This window comes from Ruditapes philippinarum, unplaced genomic scaffold, assembly GCF_026571515.1.
Source record: "Ruditapes philippinarum isolate M1 unplaced genomic scaffold, ASM2657151v2 ctg5169_1_1_1_1, whole genome shotgun sequence".
Classification (NCBI taxonomy): domain Eukaryota; kingdom Metazoa; phylum Mollusca; class Bivalvia; order Venerida; family Veneridae; genus Ruditapes; species Ruditapes philippinarum.
In genome coordinates this window covers 28,931-44,851 of record NW_026866764.1, presented here as the reverse complement: position 1 = coordinate 44,851, position 15,921 = coordinate 28,931, and the positions used below count along the sequence as shown (strand labels likewise).

The 15,921-nt window shown below is 33.4% G+C and overlaps 1 protein-coding gene across 2 annotated transcripts; it reads right to left on the bottom strand.

Annotated features, from left to right (window-relative positions):
* Window positions 1-1,054: 1,054 nt before the first annotated feature.
* Window positions 1,055-15,894, bottom strand: LOC132733596 (proton myo-inositol cotransporter-like). Of its 2 annotated transcripts, none has more exons than XM_060720257.1 (10): window positions 15,131-15,894; window positions 13,687-13,846; window positions 12,701-12,912; window positions 11,360-11,468; window positions 9,762-9,925; window positions 7,420-7,528; window positions 7,058-7,176; window positions 6,504-6,629; window positions 4,852-5,004; window positions 1,055-4,001 (listed from the first exon to the last, which is right to left on the bottom strand). In XM_060720257.1, exons 1-10 carry the CDS (start codon window positions 15,633-15,635, stop codon window positions 3,823-3,825), a joined length of 1,836 nt encoding a protein of 611 aa, XP_060576240.1. In that variant the 5' UTR covers window positions 15,636-15,894; the 3' UTR covers window positions 1,055-3,822. The 2 variants fall into 2 exon arrangements, with proteins under 2 accessions (XP_060576240.1, XP_060576239.1); XM_060720256.1 differs by lacking the exon at window positions 13,687-13,846 and adding an exon at window positions 13,352-13,511 and having other exon boundaries at window positions 15,131-15,889.
* Between the last annotated feature and the right edge of the window lie 27 nt (window positions 15,895-15,921).

The following is a 15,921-nucleotide window of genomic DNA, read 5'->3' as shown; positions in this document are numbered from 1 at the left end:
CTCTCAAAACAGAGGTATCATGGTTCATCTTTAAAATGGCCACTAAGCTTTGATTTTAAACTTGCTCCAAATGACAATTTACATATATCTTATATAGAGTTTTATAACAAGAAAATCTGCTGATATCCAAGTACTTACAGCCTTATGGATAATATATGTTTAGGTCAGCTTTATAATGCTGGTGAATTAATTATTCTGATACGTCATTGTTAATCTGATTTTATACCAAAATTAACACATTCTTGTCGTGTACCGGCGGTCAGTGCACCAAACTGGCTTTCCTGGATTACTTACCATTAATAACCATTTTTTCCGCAAGTGATTGGCTATTTACTAAATATCACACATGATTTCTTAACCAATGGCACGGATTTATATTAAGATCCGTGCCATCGGCGAGAGACAAATGACCTTGGGACGAGACATTTTGCCTCGCTCGATGATCGAACCAGCGACTCCTGGCCTCAAGGTTATTAATCTTTTATCTTAGATCTCAGAATGCACACTGACCAATAAAAATCCTGAGATTTGAGACTGAAGTCAGAAAAAAGTATTATAACCTTGTAGCCTGAACTCAAGGTTATAAAACTTTTGGCTGAGATTTCTCTTGGATCTCGGACTTTTAATTGGTCTTTGCTCGTATTGTGCCGGTTTCTGACAAATACGTCCCGAGATCTGAGTATGTCATTAGAACATTTCTTTGTGACCCATCCACCAACAAACATATGCTCTTCCTGGTTTAAACATATTTATTTAAGCTCGATTGCGAAACAATTTTTTTTCAACTCATATAAATCACTTTCGACTCCGCTTCCTGGAACCGATCAGCACTGGTGTCTTATGAAGAAATATGGTCGTGATTCGATTAGGACTTGGACCCATGATCTCTGGGTTAAGAGGCAGACACCTTAACCACTAGGCCACCACTCCACTAAATGCTCTCCATATAAAGGCGAGCAGGCGGACATATAATGTATACAAGATAATGATGATAAAATACTTGAGAAATGTTTTGGTCCACAAAAACAGAACAAATAAATAACACAAAAAAACAGACGTTAATGTATTTTTTATTAAAATAAACTTTATTTTTACAAACAAGATGTTTAAAACAGGCATGAAAATATACATGAATGTAAATCTGAATAAATATGTTATAAATGTGTTCATTTCCCTTACTGTTACAACCTGCACATTTACATGTTCATAAATAAAATAAAGGCGATCAAAAAAGCATTAAACTTGTATCATTAATTTCAAATTAAGGTCATGAATGTACATGAATGCACAACAATTTAAAAAGAATCAATTTTAGAAAAACATGTATTTAAATTGCTAGTACAGTTTAAAAAGATGTAAATATTTAGAAGTGCAATTGATATTCATAACCATGGGTTAACTTTGTTATTTCTATCATACTTTTTCTAATTCAATCACTAACAATAATAGGAATATATGTTGTTTATTTCAATTATACATGAACTTCAGAGGGGTAGAATTTGCACATAATCACAGGCCAAACATTTTTTTTCAGAAATTAAATGAGAATATAAACTTTCGAAATAATGTATCTACCTTATATAAAAAACCACATGTACATTAAAACAGATATCCCTCATAACACATGAAAATATCAATTCTTAGCAATATATAATTATGTACTTAGTACAAAAATATAAATGCACTTAACCCATAAAGTGCTGGAACCAGAAAAAGTGAGAAACCTTTGCCACAACTGTAAAGCTGGGCCAGTGTGCACATTCTGTACAGACTGACTAGCCTCCAAACTATCGGAACTGTGGCTCAATAATTGTATTTATATAGTGACATCCATTACAAAGCTTCAAAAGCTGAGCAAATCTATTAAAGCTGTTACCTCCAGACGATGCAAAATATTTCAAGAAAATCAAACTTGAGGAAAAAGTACTGAGATTTAAACACAAGAAAAAAGATTCAAGATGAAAGTAATAATATTGATGTTATGTATGATGTATGAACGAATTTGCAGTTTTTTTCACCAAATTTCTACTGCCTTGCTCACTCAGGGCAATTTTTGCATATTGTGACCTCTTTTTAGTTAATTAACATGGGTTGTAAGTGCTGTTTGCAATGTCAAAATTATTTTCATTGTCCAATTCGCAATATTTTACTTTTTAATAAATTTTAAATGATTTTCTAAATTTTCATGAAAATTAGCTCGAATCTGGAGGCATGCTGCTTTAAACAGTTCAGCAGGTTAAGGCATGGCACATACTTATACAACATCAAGGAAGACAACTCTTACATTCACTCACCTAACATTGAGACAGAGTTCTCTCTCTGGTTCAACTATTCAGAATGCTAAGTTTACCAATTTTCATATTTTAACTATTGCTACACCTTACATATATATTTTTTCCAGACTATTTTGCACTTTCCCCCATATCTGACTAGACAAATATATTATTTATAAAAAAAGGTAATGAAAAACACATGAAATGTCATTGACAATGAGAAATACAGTGTACAAATGTACATGTCATTCATTTTAGTTTGGCCTTTTCATTGTCAGCTAATACAGTCATATGGAAAACAAATAAAAAAATAAAATGAATATAAAGTCATACATTCACTAAAGGCACCATTATATAAAATAAGTTCATATCAAGGCACTTAATCTCTTATTTCTTTAACAAACTGTGTATAAAGCAAAAAAATTTTTTTTTTCAAAAATCTATCACAGTTTTCGTTGTCTAATGAATAAAACAGAATTATTCCTAATTCATTTTTGTTTGTTTGTTTGGTTCTATGTCACACCAACACAGTATAGGTCATTTGGTGACTTTCCACCTTTACTTGTGGAGAGACCTCCAGTTCCCCTTTGTGCGTTATTTCAGGCACAAATGGGCACATGAGTAGAACCACCAACATTCCATCAGCCAACAATATAGCTTTATCATAAGAAAGAAGAAGAAGAAGCTGACAACAATCTTGACCACTCTGCCTTAAACACAACTAAAATTCCTGAACAAGAAAAAAAAACAACCAAAAAACAAAAATCAAATAACATTCGAATAAAAACAATTTACATGTTAATATTCTCTAAAGATGTTTTAAATGTCTTAAAATTTTCATATTTCAAATACAAATATATGTTAAAAGCTCAATGCCAATTTAACGACAAGGAGCAGGGTATTCCAGTCTGACTAAAGCTCAGATCTTCTTAATGTTTACATGTAGATCTGTGTTTACTCTTCTAATGGACTTAAATTTTATAATAAAGTTATTTTAAGCCAACCAATCAAATCAACAGTTACAGCGAAGCATTTTAAATAATACCTCATCATCCATGAAGTCAGACAAGTCTTTTCTATTTTACTAAGATTATTTAAGTAGTTATTTTGAAAATATTTTATGTGGGACGTACAATTCTATCATTTACTAGTATGGAATGTAAGCACTCATTCACAGATGCCCCCATTTTTTGTCCACTGGTAATATATGATATCTTGATAATCACATACACCTATCTTGGTTTCTTGGTTTTAAAAAATAGAAACTGATCTACTTTATCACAGATATTCATATATTTATATTTAGCTCCATGACTTTATAGAACACCATTGTGGCCACAAATTCCTTAATTGAAAGGTCACAAGAAGGTGACCTTCTATTGGTGACTGTCAGAACCTAATGCATAGCATAATTTTGTAACTGGGTTTAATTAGATTGACGATATCCAAGATATTTCATAAAATTCATCCTAACACTGTCATATTTTGCTCTGTAAAGTTTATCACATTTTTTCCATGTAATTTACATAGAGAAGAGATTATCTTGTATCTATTCCACATATTTTGTGTGCTCCTCGTGATGTGTGGGTGGGGGTTTCGAACAACTGCACAGTGGTTGTGAGAACAACAGTTCAACTTCCTCTAATTTTGTCCCACTGGTTTCAGGTAATGTAATTCCCATAAAAACTAATGCAATAACCACAATTCCCACAAACAACCAGTATGTACCTGCAATAAAACAACACAAAGTTTTCTTATGTAAAATATGACAGAGTATCCAAAACTTCCTTGCATACTTTGGAAAAAGAAAATATTCCATCCCAAAATTTCATTAAAAAAATGTCACTTAATTTCACACACAGTAAATAGAGTACAAAACCAGCCTTGATGTACTGAGAATATTAAATGTATGTAAAGTAAAACTGACCTTGACCATGATTCATTCAAACAAAAATCTAAGTCCATTGTAGAGAAGCATGAATGGTACAAATACAAAAATATTACACAATTATCAGTCAATAAATGATGGTGTTATGTGAAAAGGTAAGTAAGTGCTATAGAAAGACAGTAGAAAAGACTGAAGGGCAGAATATAGGACAGAAGGATGTAGGAAAGGACAGAAGGATGAAAGAAAGGACAGAAGGATAAAGGACAGAATAAAGGCAAAAAGAACAAGGAAGAATGGAAGAACGGACAGAAAGTTAGAAGAAAGGACCAAAGGTTGGACGAAAGGACAGAAAGAAACAGTAAGGAAGAAAGGACAGATTGGCAGATGAAAGGACCAAAGAAAGCACATACAGAATAACAGACAGTTAGAAAGGACAGATTGTTGGAATTTAGGGCAAAAGGTTGCAGTAAGGAAGAAAGGACATATTGGCAAATGGAAGCACCAAAGAAAGCACATAAGGAAAGACAGACAGATGGAAAGAATGACTGATTGTTGGAAAATAGGACAGACAATTGAAAGAAAGGACATAAGATTAGGAGAAAGGACAGATAGAAGGACACAAAGGATACTCGTTTCTCCATTTAGAAGTTTCGGAAGCATATAAATCTTTCAGATCAAACTTCGACTTACCATATTTAGTGATGGTTTCTGTAAGTGTGAGGAATGTCATTGAGACAACTAGATTAGATAGCCAATTAGTTGCCGTAGCTAACGAGTTACATGTACTTCTTGCCCATAGAGGGTAGATCTCTGAGTTGATAGTCCATGGCATAGGTCCCATACCTGATAACATAAAGTAATTACTGTTTGTTTGTTTCATTTTACGCCTTTTTCTAACACTATTTCAGTCATATAGGCAGATAGTTTCCTAGCCATCGTTCCTGGAGAGTTACACCAGTACTAGACTACCTTCCTCCGCGCTTAACTACCAAAGCATCTCCCGGGGATCGAACCCACACCAGAGAGGTAACTGGATTAGAAGTCATCGATTCTAACCCCTCGACCACGGAGGCGGTCTATAAAGTAATTAACAACATACTCTTTACTATATACTATACATCATAATTTATTTCATGCTTTCCAGTGTTTTATTGTAATATATCAGATGATTATATTCTGATAAACCACTAGTGAAATTTATAAAATATAATTTTCACTGTAGCCGGACTATATCTGAATGCGGATGAACAGAAAATCATAACTAAATGGAATAACAGGCAGAAATAAATGCCGTCATACGTAAATTTTGCTTCTTTAGGAAAAGAAAGTCAATGTCATCATACATCATGTTAGAAATTTAACAAAATTAGAGAAATTTAACGGAACTAGATTTCAAAACTGATGATGTGACGTCATGATATAATGACGTCACAAAGGCGATGCGAGACGTTACACGGCAAAATCAGTAAAAAATAGCTTAAAATCACTTAAAAAGCATAAAATAAAAAGAAAATTTATTTGTTTTACATATAACATTGAAATATATTTCATTCGTGAACACCATCTATTATATTTTCACTTGTGGCTACGCCACTCGTGAAAATATTGCATCTGGTGTTCACTCAGTGAAATTATATTTCAATCTTACATGCAAAACAAACAAATATCCTCTATGTATTAAATAAACTGAACAATTGATTACATTACTATAAGATATGTGGAGAGTAAGGAAAGAAATATGACATCAGTTGTGATGTTAAAAATCCATATGATGTCATGGAAAATACTTCTCTGCTCAACCTTACGTATTTTCATTAATTATCTTTTATATGCATTTACGAATGGAGACAGATTATTATTTCTTTTCTTGTAGTATTTGTTATTGTATTATAAGCATTTTTTTATAAATGAAATATTAAGAAATATTGATGAAAAAAAATGTGTATTTTGCAGTTAAAAAAAAAAAATATTTGACATAACGAATCAGACTATCAGTTCTTAACCCTTACCACTCTAAATATCTCAAATGTCCAACTTTAATCTGGATGAAACCATTCAACATATTAATTGAATAGCCAATAGTCCTATTGACTGAATAGTGAACAGTGCAGACCATGATCAGAAAGCAAGCATGGACATACCACATCTTTGTGCTGTCTTATCATGGTCAGCACTGTTTGTTATTTAGTCAACAGGTATCTTGAAACCTTCCCAACAGATCTTGGTTTGCACTGGTGACATGGATATGTTCAGTTCTACTGGTTAATTTCGATATTTAGATACTTGTCTAATATTTATCAGACATCCTAAAATGCATCATAAATGCCAATATCTTTATTTACCTGGTGCAAAAAACATGAGGTAGATTGCCAGGCCAGCAATTCCCATCCATGAGTAATCTGTCGGACAATACTGGTACGCATATATCAGATCCGGTTCTTCCCCTGTCGTAGCATTACACCGTCCCACTGTATAATAATTTAAACACATTCTTTGATTTACAATGATATTCAACAAAGTGATATTCTATTTGATTAATCAACAGACATAACAGTTCTGCAATAAGAGTAACAAAATGCTCACTAATGCAGAGTATCCATTGCAATTGGCCAATTCCGCAAATGACAATACAAGTATTTGGAAGTTGCGAAAAAGAGTGTATTTTTCTAATGTACATTTTAAAAAAAAATCACCTTAATTGACTGCTGACTGATAAACCAAGATAAAAGTTGTTAAAAGTGAGACTGTTCGCAGCAATTAGTGAATGTCAATTTGACCTTATTGTCGCCAATTTGTTGGTCACATACTATGTGATCTTTCACAAAAGATCTTAATACCCAGGGTAATGAATCAATTTTAAATTTTCTAAATTTTACATTTCTTGAAAAAGTGTTACCTTTAGAATGACTTGAATCATCTCCATCTTTAGGTAGACATGATCCATTGACAACGCCCTGACCATAGTCATTGTAGCAAAATCCACAATCTACATTCTCTATACACTCTTCACAATAGCTGGAAATAAAACAAAACCATTATAAATGATTGAAAATATATCACATCTGACTATAGGAATAATAGCAGTGATTAAAACTACCCCATGGCCACTTGTATAGAGCTGGGGAAGTCTCGAAGTATGTGGCTGTTAGCTGCTAAAATTTCACTGAACTTGTCACACTTCACTTATGTATAAATTTAAGATATTAAGGATAGCAAGGATCAAAAGGTTTTCAGAATAATACAGAAATGTTAAATTACTTGTAGCCATGGCAAGAGTTATCCCCCTCTTCTGACCAAGAAATGGGTGGGGAATGGAAGGCTGCCAACTGGAAACCTACTGCCAAAACTATCAAGCTCAGCAATACACCTAAAATATAAACCAAACAAGACAATCATAATCAAGTCATATACAATTACCGAATTTCAAAGATGGTATCAAAGTATTGTCAAGTGCCCTAAATTGTCTATGTCCTAGAGTTAACATTGCTTCTGTTTATGTCACATATTCTCGTCAGATGTTTGTTTACAAAAAAAAAAAAAAAGAGTGTTTTTAAAAAAACCAAAGTAAATTTAATGTATTTGCCAAATTTCTTCAATATTATACTAAGAACGCTTGGATCATTAGAAAATATAGTGCATCAAACAACCACTGCTAAAATGTTTACGGTAACAATCCATTTGTAATTCTAGTAAATTTTGCAGACATAAATTTGAAGTTTTCACCAAACTGCCATTAATAAAGTGTACAAGACCACTAGAAAACAAATCCAACTGGTATAGTTGAAAAACAAGTACATGTATAACATTTTAAAGGAAGACACAGGCAAAATTTTCATCTCTTAGTTTTGAATTTTTCATTCATTATTCTGTAAATGTCCTCAAAATGAATACACTAAACAGTCAAAGGAACAAAACTTTTCTCCATATAAAGAATAAAATGGCGTTTTCCTAACTTGACCTGCGTGGGTCAGGTTAGAGCGCTAAGATTTCACAATTGTTGGCACTGTGTACTCTGGAAACGTTAAAGAACATGTCAAATCAATTATTTAGACTTGTTTCAATTATACAATATCTACAATACTTGTTATTGTAACTACCAGGGTTTGTTCAAATCACAGTCATGACTTGTTTTTAAACTATTCGGTGATTCTGTTGGCGTCTAAATTTCGTTCAACATATATAGATATATTTAACCCATTACTTCATATACACGCCTTTTAACGGCTTTTTCACCCCCCCCCCCCCACTTTTTGTTGTCTCAAATGGTGAAAAAATGCCTTATTTAGGCCCCCAACACTCGTTTTTGTTTGAGAAATGTTGTTAAAAAAAGTGACCACTTTTTCTGCGCGGCCCCCCAACCAAAAGATACATCAGGGGGTTACCAGAAGGGGGATGTGCCCCCTTTTGTTTGGGGGGTTTGAAGGGGGGCGGAGTCCCCCTCATCGCCAAGAAAATTTTGGACTTGTGAGAGGCTATAAATGACCTCAGATTGATCATAAGGTAACGTGTAACCAACGCTGAAAAGCATTTGACTCTATCTCAATCCATTGAGAAGTTGGAGCACTTTGAAATCAATTATGATGGAAAAAATCAACGCAAAATAGTGATTTTTGGCAATTTTGAGATGTCCCCTCGTTGCCATGGTAACAGAAAATTTAAGCCTGAGCATGTTGTTGCAAGGGCAATGGTCCAGTCAACATTTGTGCCAAGTTTGATAAGTGTTGAAGCAGTTTTTATAGCATTATAGCAATTTGAACTTGTAACGGGAGACTTTTCAATGAAAACAGCCATTTTTCACAAAATGCTCATGAAGTAATGGGTTAAGCTTCAAACCCAAAATATATAGAATTTATACAGAAATTCATGCTGGGACTTTAAGAAATGTCATTTTAGGGTGAATTGAGTACAGAAGAACAATTATATATTTTTATCATTATTTTGCCTGAGTATCCCTTTAATAATAAATCAATATCAAAGTTTTGCAAAAAAAGATCTTTTTTTTATTTAGAATTGTGCTATATATAGCAGGTAACAGCAGCAGTGGGAGCCTGGGCAGAACAAATAGCTACATTTCTATCTTGATAGAAACATATTGGATTTGAACCAGTAACAGTATGAGCAAACAATTCAAAGTCAATAATCTTACTCACTAGGCCACAATATGTTTACTTCAATCAAAACATGGGTATTATATATATGTGTATTGCACAAAATGAATGATACAAAAACTAATGATTATCCTTGTAAACATGCAATTAGAACAGCGACTTTCAACCTTGTAAATGTGATTGGTAATAAAAATGATATTCAGGTTATGCATGTATTATTTAATCTTATTTGGACTCATCTGTCAACCTTGTAAATGTGATTGTTTATTAAAAAGATTTTCAGGTTATATTATTTAATTTTATTTGGACTCAAAATAAAACACTTCTTATACAAAGGTTTTCATTATTTACAGATTGGTAATCTATATCGGTTAAATTCTGTTTATCAAAATATCCCCCTATACCCATAGCCAAATCATATTCTTTCATTGGCATATCATTCTGTTGCCTCAGATATAAATGACAACCCTGTATACAGGTTTTTTAACATACCAAACAAGCTTCCCATAATGAGTTTTTTTCTTCCCAATCTCTCTACAAGGAACAATGCCACTATAGTGAACACAAAATTTACACCGGCTGTGGCCGCCGCTAACCATATTGCATCACTTTGTTTCCGGACACCTGACATTTTGATTATAGTGGCACTGTAGTACCTGAAACACACAATAATTGCATATAAATCTTAGCAGTAACCCGTTTCCTGCTGACATTCTTATAATTATGGTACCATATGTGCAGCCAATTGGAATCTAAGCCTATCAAAATCACAAATAATTTCTTTTAAGATTTCAAAATAAATACAAAATGATAAATAGTAATGTTTCCCTTGCAGAGAGAAATCAAAATATATAATCAAAATATATAACTTTAAACATGAGCATGGCATGCAGTGTTAATGCCTATCTGTTAAAAGAACAAATATTAACAACAATTCTAAGTTTAAAAGGAGCTTAACTCCAAAAATATAACTTTCCAAATTATGCCCCTTGCCCACAGAAATGGAGGAGCAAGTGGTTTAAAGTCAGCAACCCAAACCACTTGACCAAGGAGGCCCCTTATGAATAATTAACATCACAGTTTGTAAGTAAATGCCTCTCAGATTCTTGCAAATTATTATTTTTGGTTGGGTTTTTATACATCAACAGATTATTGAAAATAATTTTCATTTTGTATCATCAGCGACTAAATTGTTAAAAGACTGCCCTAACAGATTAAAGCCCTAACAGATTAAAGGCTAAATACCTAATATGTAAGAGAAAATGTTTCAACAGATTTGCTTAAGGTAGTATTCAGTCACACTTTATCTATATGAAGAGGACTTAATTACTTATACAAGCTGTCCAGTATTACCCTAACATTTACTAGTTACTAAGTAAGTCAAACATTTAACTGCTCCTAACACATACAACAGTAAGGTATACAACTAATTGAGATGAAATTAAGTATCAAATTTATGACATATTTCAGATAACAAATTTCAGACTACATACAATGTATACTGAAGTAGGTCCAAATACATATATAGATTCTTCAGTAACCTGGTTGCTCATATAGGTCAAAATTTTCTTGACATTTAAATCTTAAAATATGCTTTAAAGGGACTCCACTGATGGAACAGGATTTTTTTTTCAAGGTTAATGTTGCATTTGATAATAGCTTGTGTGCAAAATTCCAGATCATTTGCTTGCTCCATTTATCCAGAATAATTATTCTAATCTATATGTGAAAAATGACCCAAAATATAAAAGCATTGCAAAGTTTGTTTACTCAAATTGGGCTTAATTTGCACAAAATATGATTTTCAATTTTATTTCTCAGTATATTTCTCAATAATCCTTTGCACATCTTTCCATTTTAAATGCCCCTGCTGATCTAAGTAAGATTTGGAAATTTTGTGTCTTAGGCTTATGGACCTCAGTGGAGTTCCTTCAAAGTATTCTAGTTCAATCAAAGTTAAATCAATTAAAATTTATGACAATTTTTTTGATGACATTTCAGTCGTTTATTATAAGTTTAATTTTAATAAAATTATAAATATTAAAATTGGTAACAAACACTAAAATTAGAAAATGGCTTTCCAATCTTACATGACAGTATTTATACCGGAAAGTTGCTGGAAAAGTTGTAAGCCACACCCCACAATGAGGGCCCTCCTTACAGGCGGAGTCCTCAATATCTTCATAAATACATTTGAACCTGAAGGAAAAAAGTAGGAAATAAGTTGATGGGTTTTTTTTACCAACAAAAGTATGTGAAATATGAGAAAAATATAAATAGTTCAAGAATTTCTTTTTTATTAATTCAATGCAATTCCAGTTGGGGCTGTTCCAGACATTGTCTTTGTAAGAAATTTTCAAACCCATAGCAATGAGGGGCAAGTTCAAGATCAGCAACCATTACCACTCGGCCACAGACATCCAAAGAGCTTAACCCTTTACCACATATATACGCGAAACAACGCACTTTCGACCCCCCCCCTTTTTAGACCTCAAATAGTGAAAAAATGTCCTATTTGGGTCCCAAACATAAGTTTTCGTTTGAGAAATGTTGCTTAAAAAATTGAGCACTTTTTCGGCGCCGCCCCCCATCCAAAACATACATCAGGGGGTTGCCAGAAGGGGGATGTGCCCCCTTCTTTTAGGGGGGGGTTTGAATCGCCAAGAAAATTTTGGACTTGTGAGAGGCTAAAAATGACCCCAGGTCGATCATAATGTAACGTTTAACCAACGCTGAAAAGCCTTTGACTCTATCTCAATCCCTTGAGCAGTTGCAGCACTTTGAAATAAATTTTGATGGAAAAAATCGAGGCAAAATAGTGATTTTTGGAAATTTTGAGATGTCCCCTTGTTGCCATGGTAACAGGAAATTTAAGACTGAGCATGTCGTTACAAAGACAATGGTCCAGTCAACATTTGTGCCAAGTTTGATTAGTATTGAAGTATTTTTCATAGTTTCATAGCAGTTTGAACTTGTAACAGGAGGCTTTTCAGTGAAAACGGCCATTTTTCACAATATGCTCATGGGGGAAAGGGTTAACTAACATCTATCCCCCCCTCATTGTATGGAATAACACTGATGTTGAGAAATGAGAATGCTAATTGTAAATTGTAAAATAGTTGAAGTTTAATACAGTTCAACCCCTACCGAGCCAGCCCTCCATAAAGCAATAACCTCTGTACAACAACGGTATTATTTCTATAATAATTAACAATAAACAATAATTTTACCCCTATAGAGCAAGACCTCTCAAAAGCAACCTAAATCTTTGTCTCTCACAGGGTATTGCTCTACACAGGTTTTACTGTACATTGGAACCAATAAACATTAACTGGAAATATATACTCCTTTTACAAATCTTAAATATTTATATACAATTTTATTTTTTTTTATTTACTTTACTATGTACCAAATGACTTTAATTCAGACACCTGCTTTTTCTTTTTCCAGCCTATCTTCTTCAACAGTTGCCTCGATTTCTTCCAATTCTGATTCTATGTCTGTGGTCCCCCGTATGTTTACTAGAACTGTTCGAGCTGTATCACTTTTTCCATTAGCAATCAACCAACGAGGACTTTCTGGCAAGAAAATAAACCCGATAAACTGTACGATAGACGGCACAGCAGCAAGGCCTAACATCCATCTGTAAATAACATAAACATTTAATTATTAAGGTAACATAAAAGGAAAATTGTTCATGCCTACTTTCAATAGAGCATGTATTTGATGAACTGTTTTTGAGAGAGAAATATTTATACTAATTCTTTAACAGATTTGCATTGTATCATCAGGTCAAATCTACTAGCTTATAGAAGCTCTGAGGGGCGGATTAAGGATTTTTTACCAGAGGGGGTTGCATAATTTGATAAAAGGTAATGCATATTCTCGAGGGGGTTTGGCATTTTACTCATTGTTCATATGGGGTCATGACTCTTTTTATCCCACTGGATTGGCCTATAGCTCCAATAAATTGAAAAAGATAAAAGAAGAACAAAGTACCATCCCTGAAACAATGTAAGATAAAAGATACCTTTAAAAACACAGACATGCTTCCCCATACTGTTGATAAAGCATTCGCTTACCTCCATCCATTTTCTTTATCGTAACTGAAGGCGCCATCTACAACACTAGCCACACACTGACCGCCCGTTATAAACAGGTTATTAAGAGTTACCAGCCTTCCTCGCATATGCATTGGCGCACATTCCGCAATATAGACAGGTACCGTCATTGAAGCCATTCCTGGAAAAAGTTCCAAACCAGTCTTTGTCAAGCTTGTCTATACGATACAATATAATAATTACCTTACCATTTTCAAGTACTTCCACCAAAAGCTGCCCATAGGAACATGGGCAATTGTGACCTTTCTTAAAAGCTTTTATGAGCAGATTTATGTAAAGTTATCACTAAAGAGTACCTCCATCCATGTTCTTTGTCGTAACTAAATGCACCGTCAATAATACTGGCAATGCATTGTCCACCAGTTATGAAGAGTGTATTGAGGGTTACTAAACGGCCCCTCATAGACATTGGTGCACATTCAGCAATATATACTGGCACCGTCATGGACGCCATGCCTGAAACAATTATCTCCCCTTAAAACTCTGCTAATCTGCCATAAAGACCTTTCATATGACATTTATATAATGAAAAAATATTGGGTAAAAAACTTCATGCAAACTCCATGCTCATAATCACAATGATATATTTCTAACTGGTAAACCACCAGTCATTTACATGTATCAACTGATAAGCCCACTCCCTAACAGCCTGGGCAGTGCGTCTGGTATAGTAGCGGGCAGGATTTGTCAGTATTTCATTTTCTATCTGTCCCAATACTGCTTGGTCAATAGTGGTTTTGATTGAACATCAAAATAGTTGAAAAAATTGAGAATATTTCTAACAAGTTTGCAGTGCAGGGGATTTTAGAAGATATTTTAGATTTTACAAGTTATGCCGGACCTTTAACATGGGCTTGAAAAGTCAAAGTGCCTAATATTTCCTGGAGGTAGAAGAGCCAGGTTACAACATTTGGAGCTGTCAAAAAATATATATAATTAACAAATTGACAATTAAAGTCCATGACAAAACTGACAGCATGAAAATAGTTTCAAATACATGTATTGATATATTTCATGTATGTTTTTTATATGGATTATTGTATATATAATTAAGCATTCTTAATATATCCAACTTAATGCATTAAAATCAATAAAGAGATTTGTATAACATCCTGCCGTAATAAACAGATGCCTAATGACTCTTTCAAGTTTGTCAGCTGTAAAGGTATCAACATGATGAAACAACTGAGTTTATACATGTATATAATGTAGAAATATCAAGAGAAAATATGCTATGGAAAACAAATTTTATTCAATTTTTAACTAAAAATGGCAGCTGGGTAAAATTCCCTTTTTATTCATTTTAGTACATGTACTTAATATGTGTACAGTACAGTATATTTATAAAATGATCAATCATCTTTCAAACTTACAAATGTAATAAAATTTTGAAATTTTAAAAGCTTATAATTTATCATCAGGGTAGACACATTACATAATCTGAAGTGTTCCAATAAAACCTAAAATAAACATTGTTTGTTTCCCCTCCTGTTACCTACCGGTACCCACAAAAATCACAGGTACACCTAAAAATTTATTGCCAAACAAAAAAAAAAAATTTTTTTTTTTACTAAACATGAAAGTCTGTCAAAGATGGAGGTAAATCCCTTAATGCCAGAAAGAAACAAGAAAGAAATTATCCTAGAAGGTTACAGTCAGATGGCCAAACACATAGTGCAGGGGAATTTTATCCAGCTACCAAAAAATCATAATAAAAACGCTCATATATATGAAACATACCTATTCCCATGCCTAGAATGGCCCTACCAAGCACCAGCATCCAAAACTGATAAGCCGCAGCCAAGACTACGGCTCCCACTGTGAACACAATGCTTGCTAAAATAGTTGTCATCTTTCTACCAAATCTGTCATTTAACCAGCCTCCAATTAGAGCAAATATAAAAGCAAATCCTATTGTCACACTGACTATTACTTCTTCTTTAATTGAAGTTAATTGGAAACGATCTTTAATTAGCAACATAGCTCCAGAGACCACACCAGTATCATAACCAAATAAAAATCCACTAATTGCTGAGAAAAATGAAAGTACAAACACAAAGCATGGTGTGCTTCTTTCCTTTTGGTCCATTTTTGTATCTATTTTAATACTGCCCTCTTTTTCAGAGTCCGAGCTATATTGAGCACGACCCATCCTTGCTGAAGTCTGGACTAAAAGTGATTGCTCGTCTGACATTTCGAAGTCGTTAAGCTCAAAATCTTCGTTATCAGTATCACTATACAGCATTACTTTGATCCGATTGTTTATTTCTAACCGCTAGTTCAAAGTGCATTTAAAAATAGTTCAAATATCCGAAATTGGGTACAGTACGGTTACTACATCATTTAGTTACTAATATTCGATTTTATTTACTGACAAGGCAATATTCTGCAAAAAAAATTTCCATGCCATGTAAACCCTGTATTTTAAGCATTTAAATATCAATGAAGTTTTCCTGTTAAACTAAGGTAAAGCGTTATAAAAACAAGAGAAGAAATTATACGTTAAATGTGTTGTATACATGTTCTGTTTA

Coding starts and splice junctions, on each gene's coding strand:
- LOC132733596 (XM_060720257.1), bottom strand. CDS start 15,635: ATGCTGTATAGTGATACTGATAACGAAGATTTTGAGCTTAACGACTTC. Junction 13,847..15,130: donor CATTCTAGGCATGGGAATAG/GTATGTTTCATA, acceptor TAATTGTTTCAG/GCATGGCGTCCATGACGGTG. Junction 11,469..12,700: donor GCTGGAAAAAGAAAAAGCAG/GTGTCTGAATTA, acceptor TTTTTCCTTCAG/GTTCAAATGTATTTATGAAG.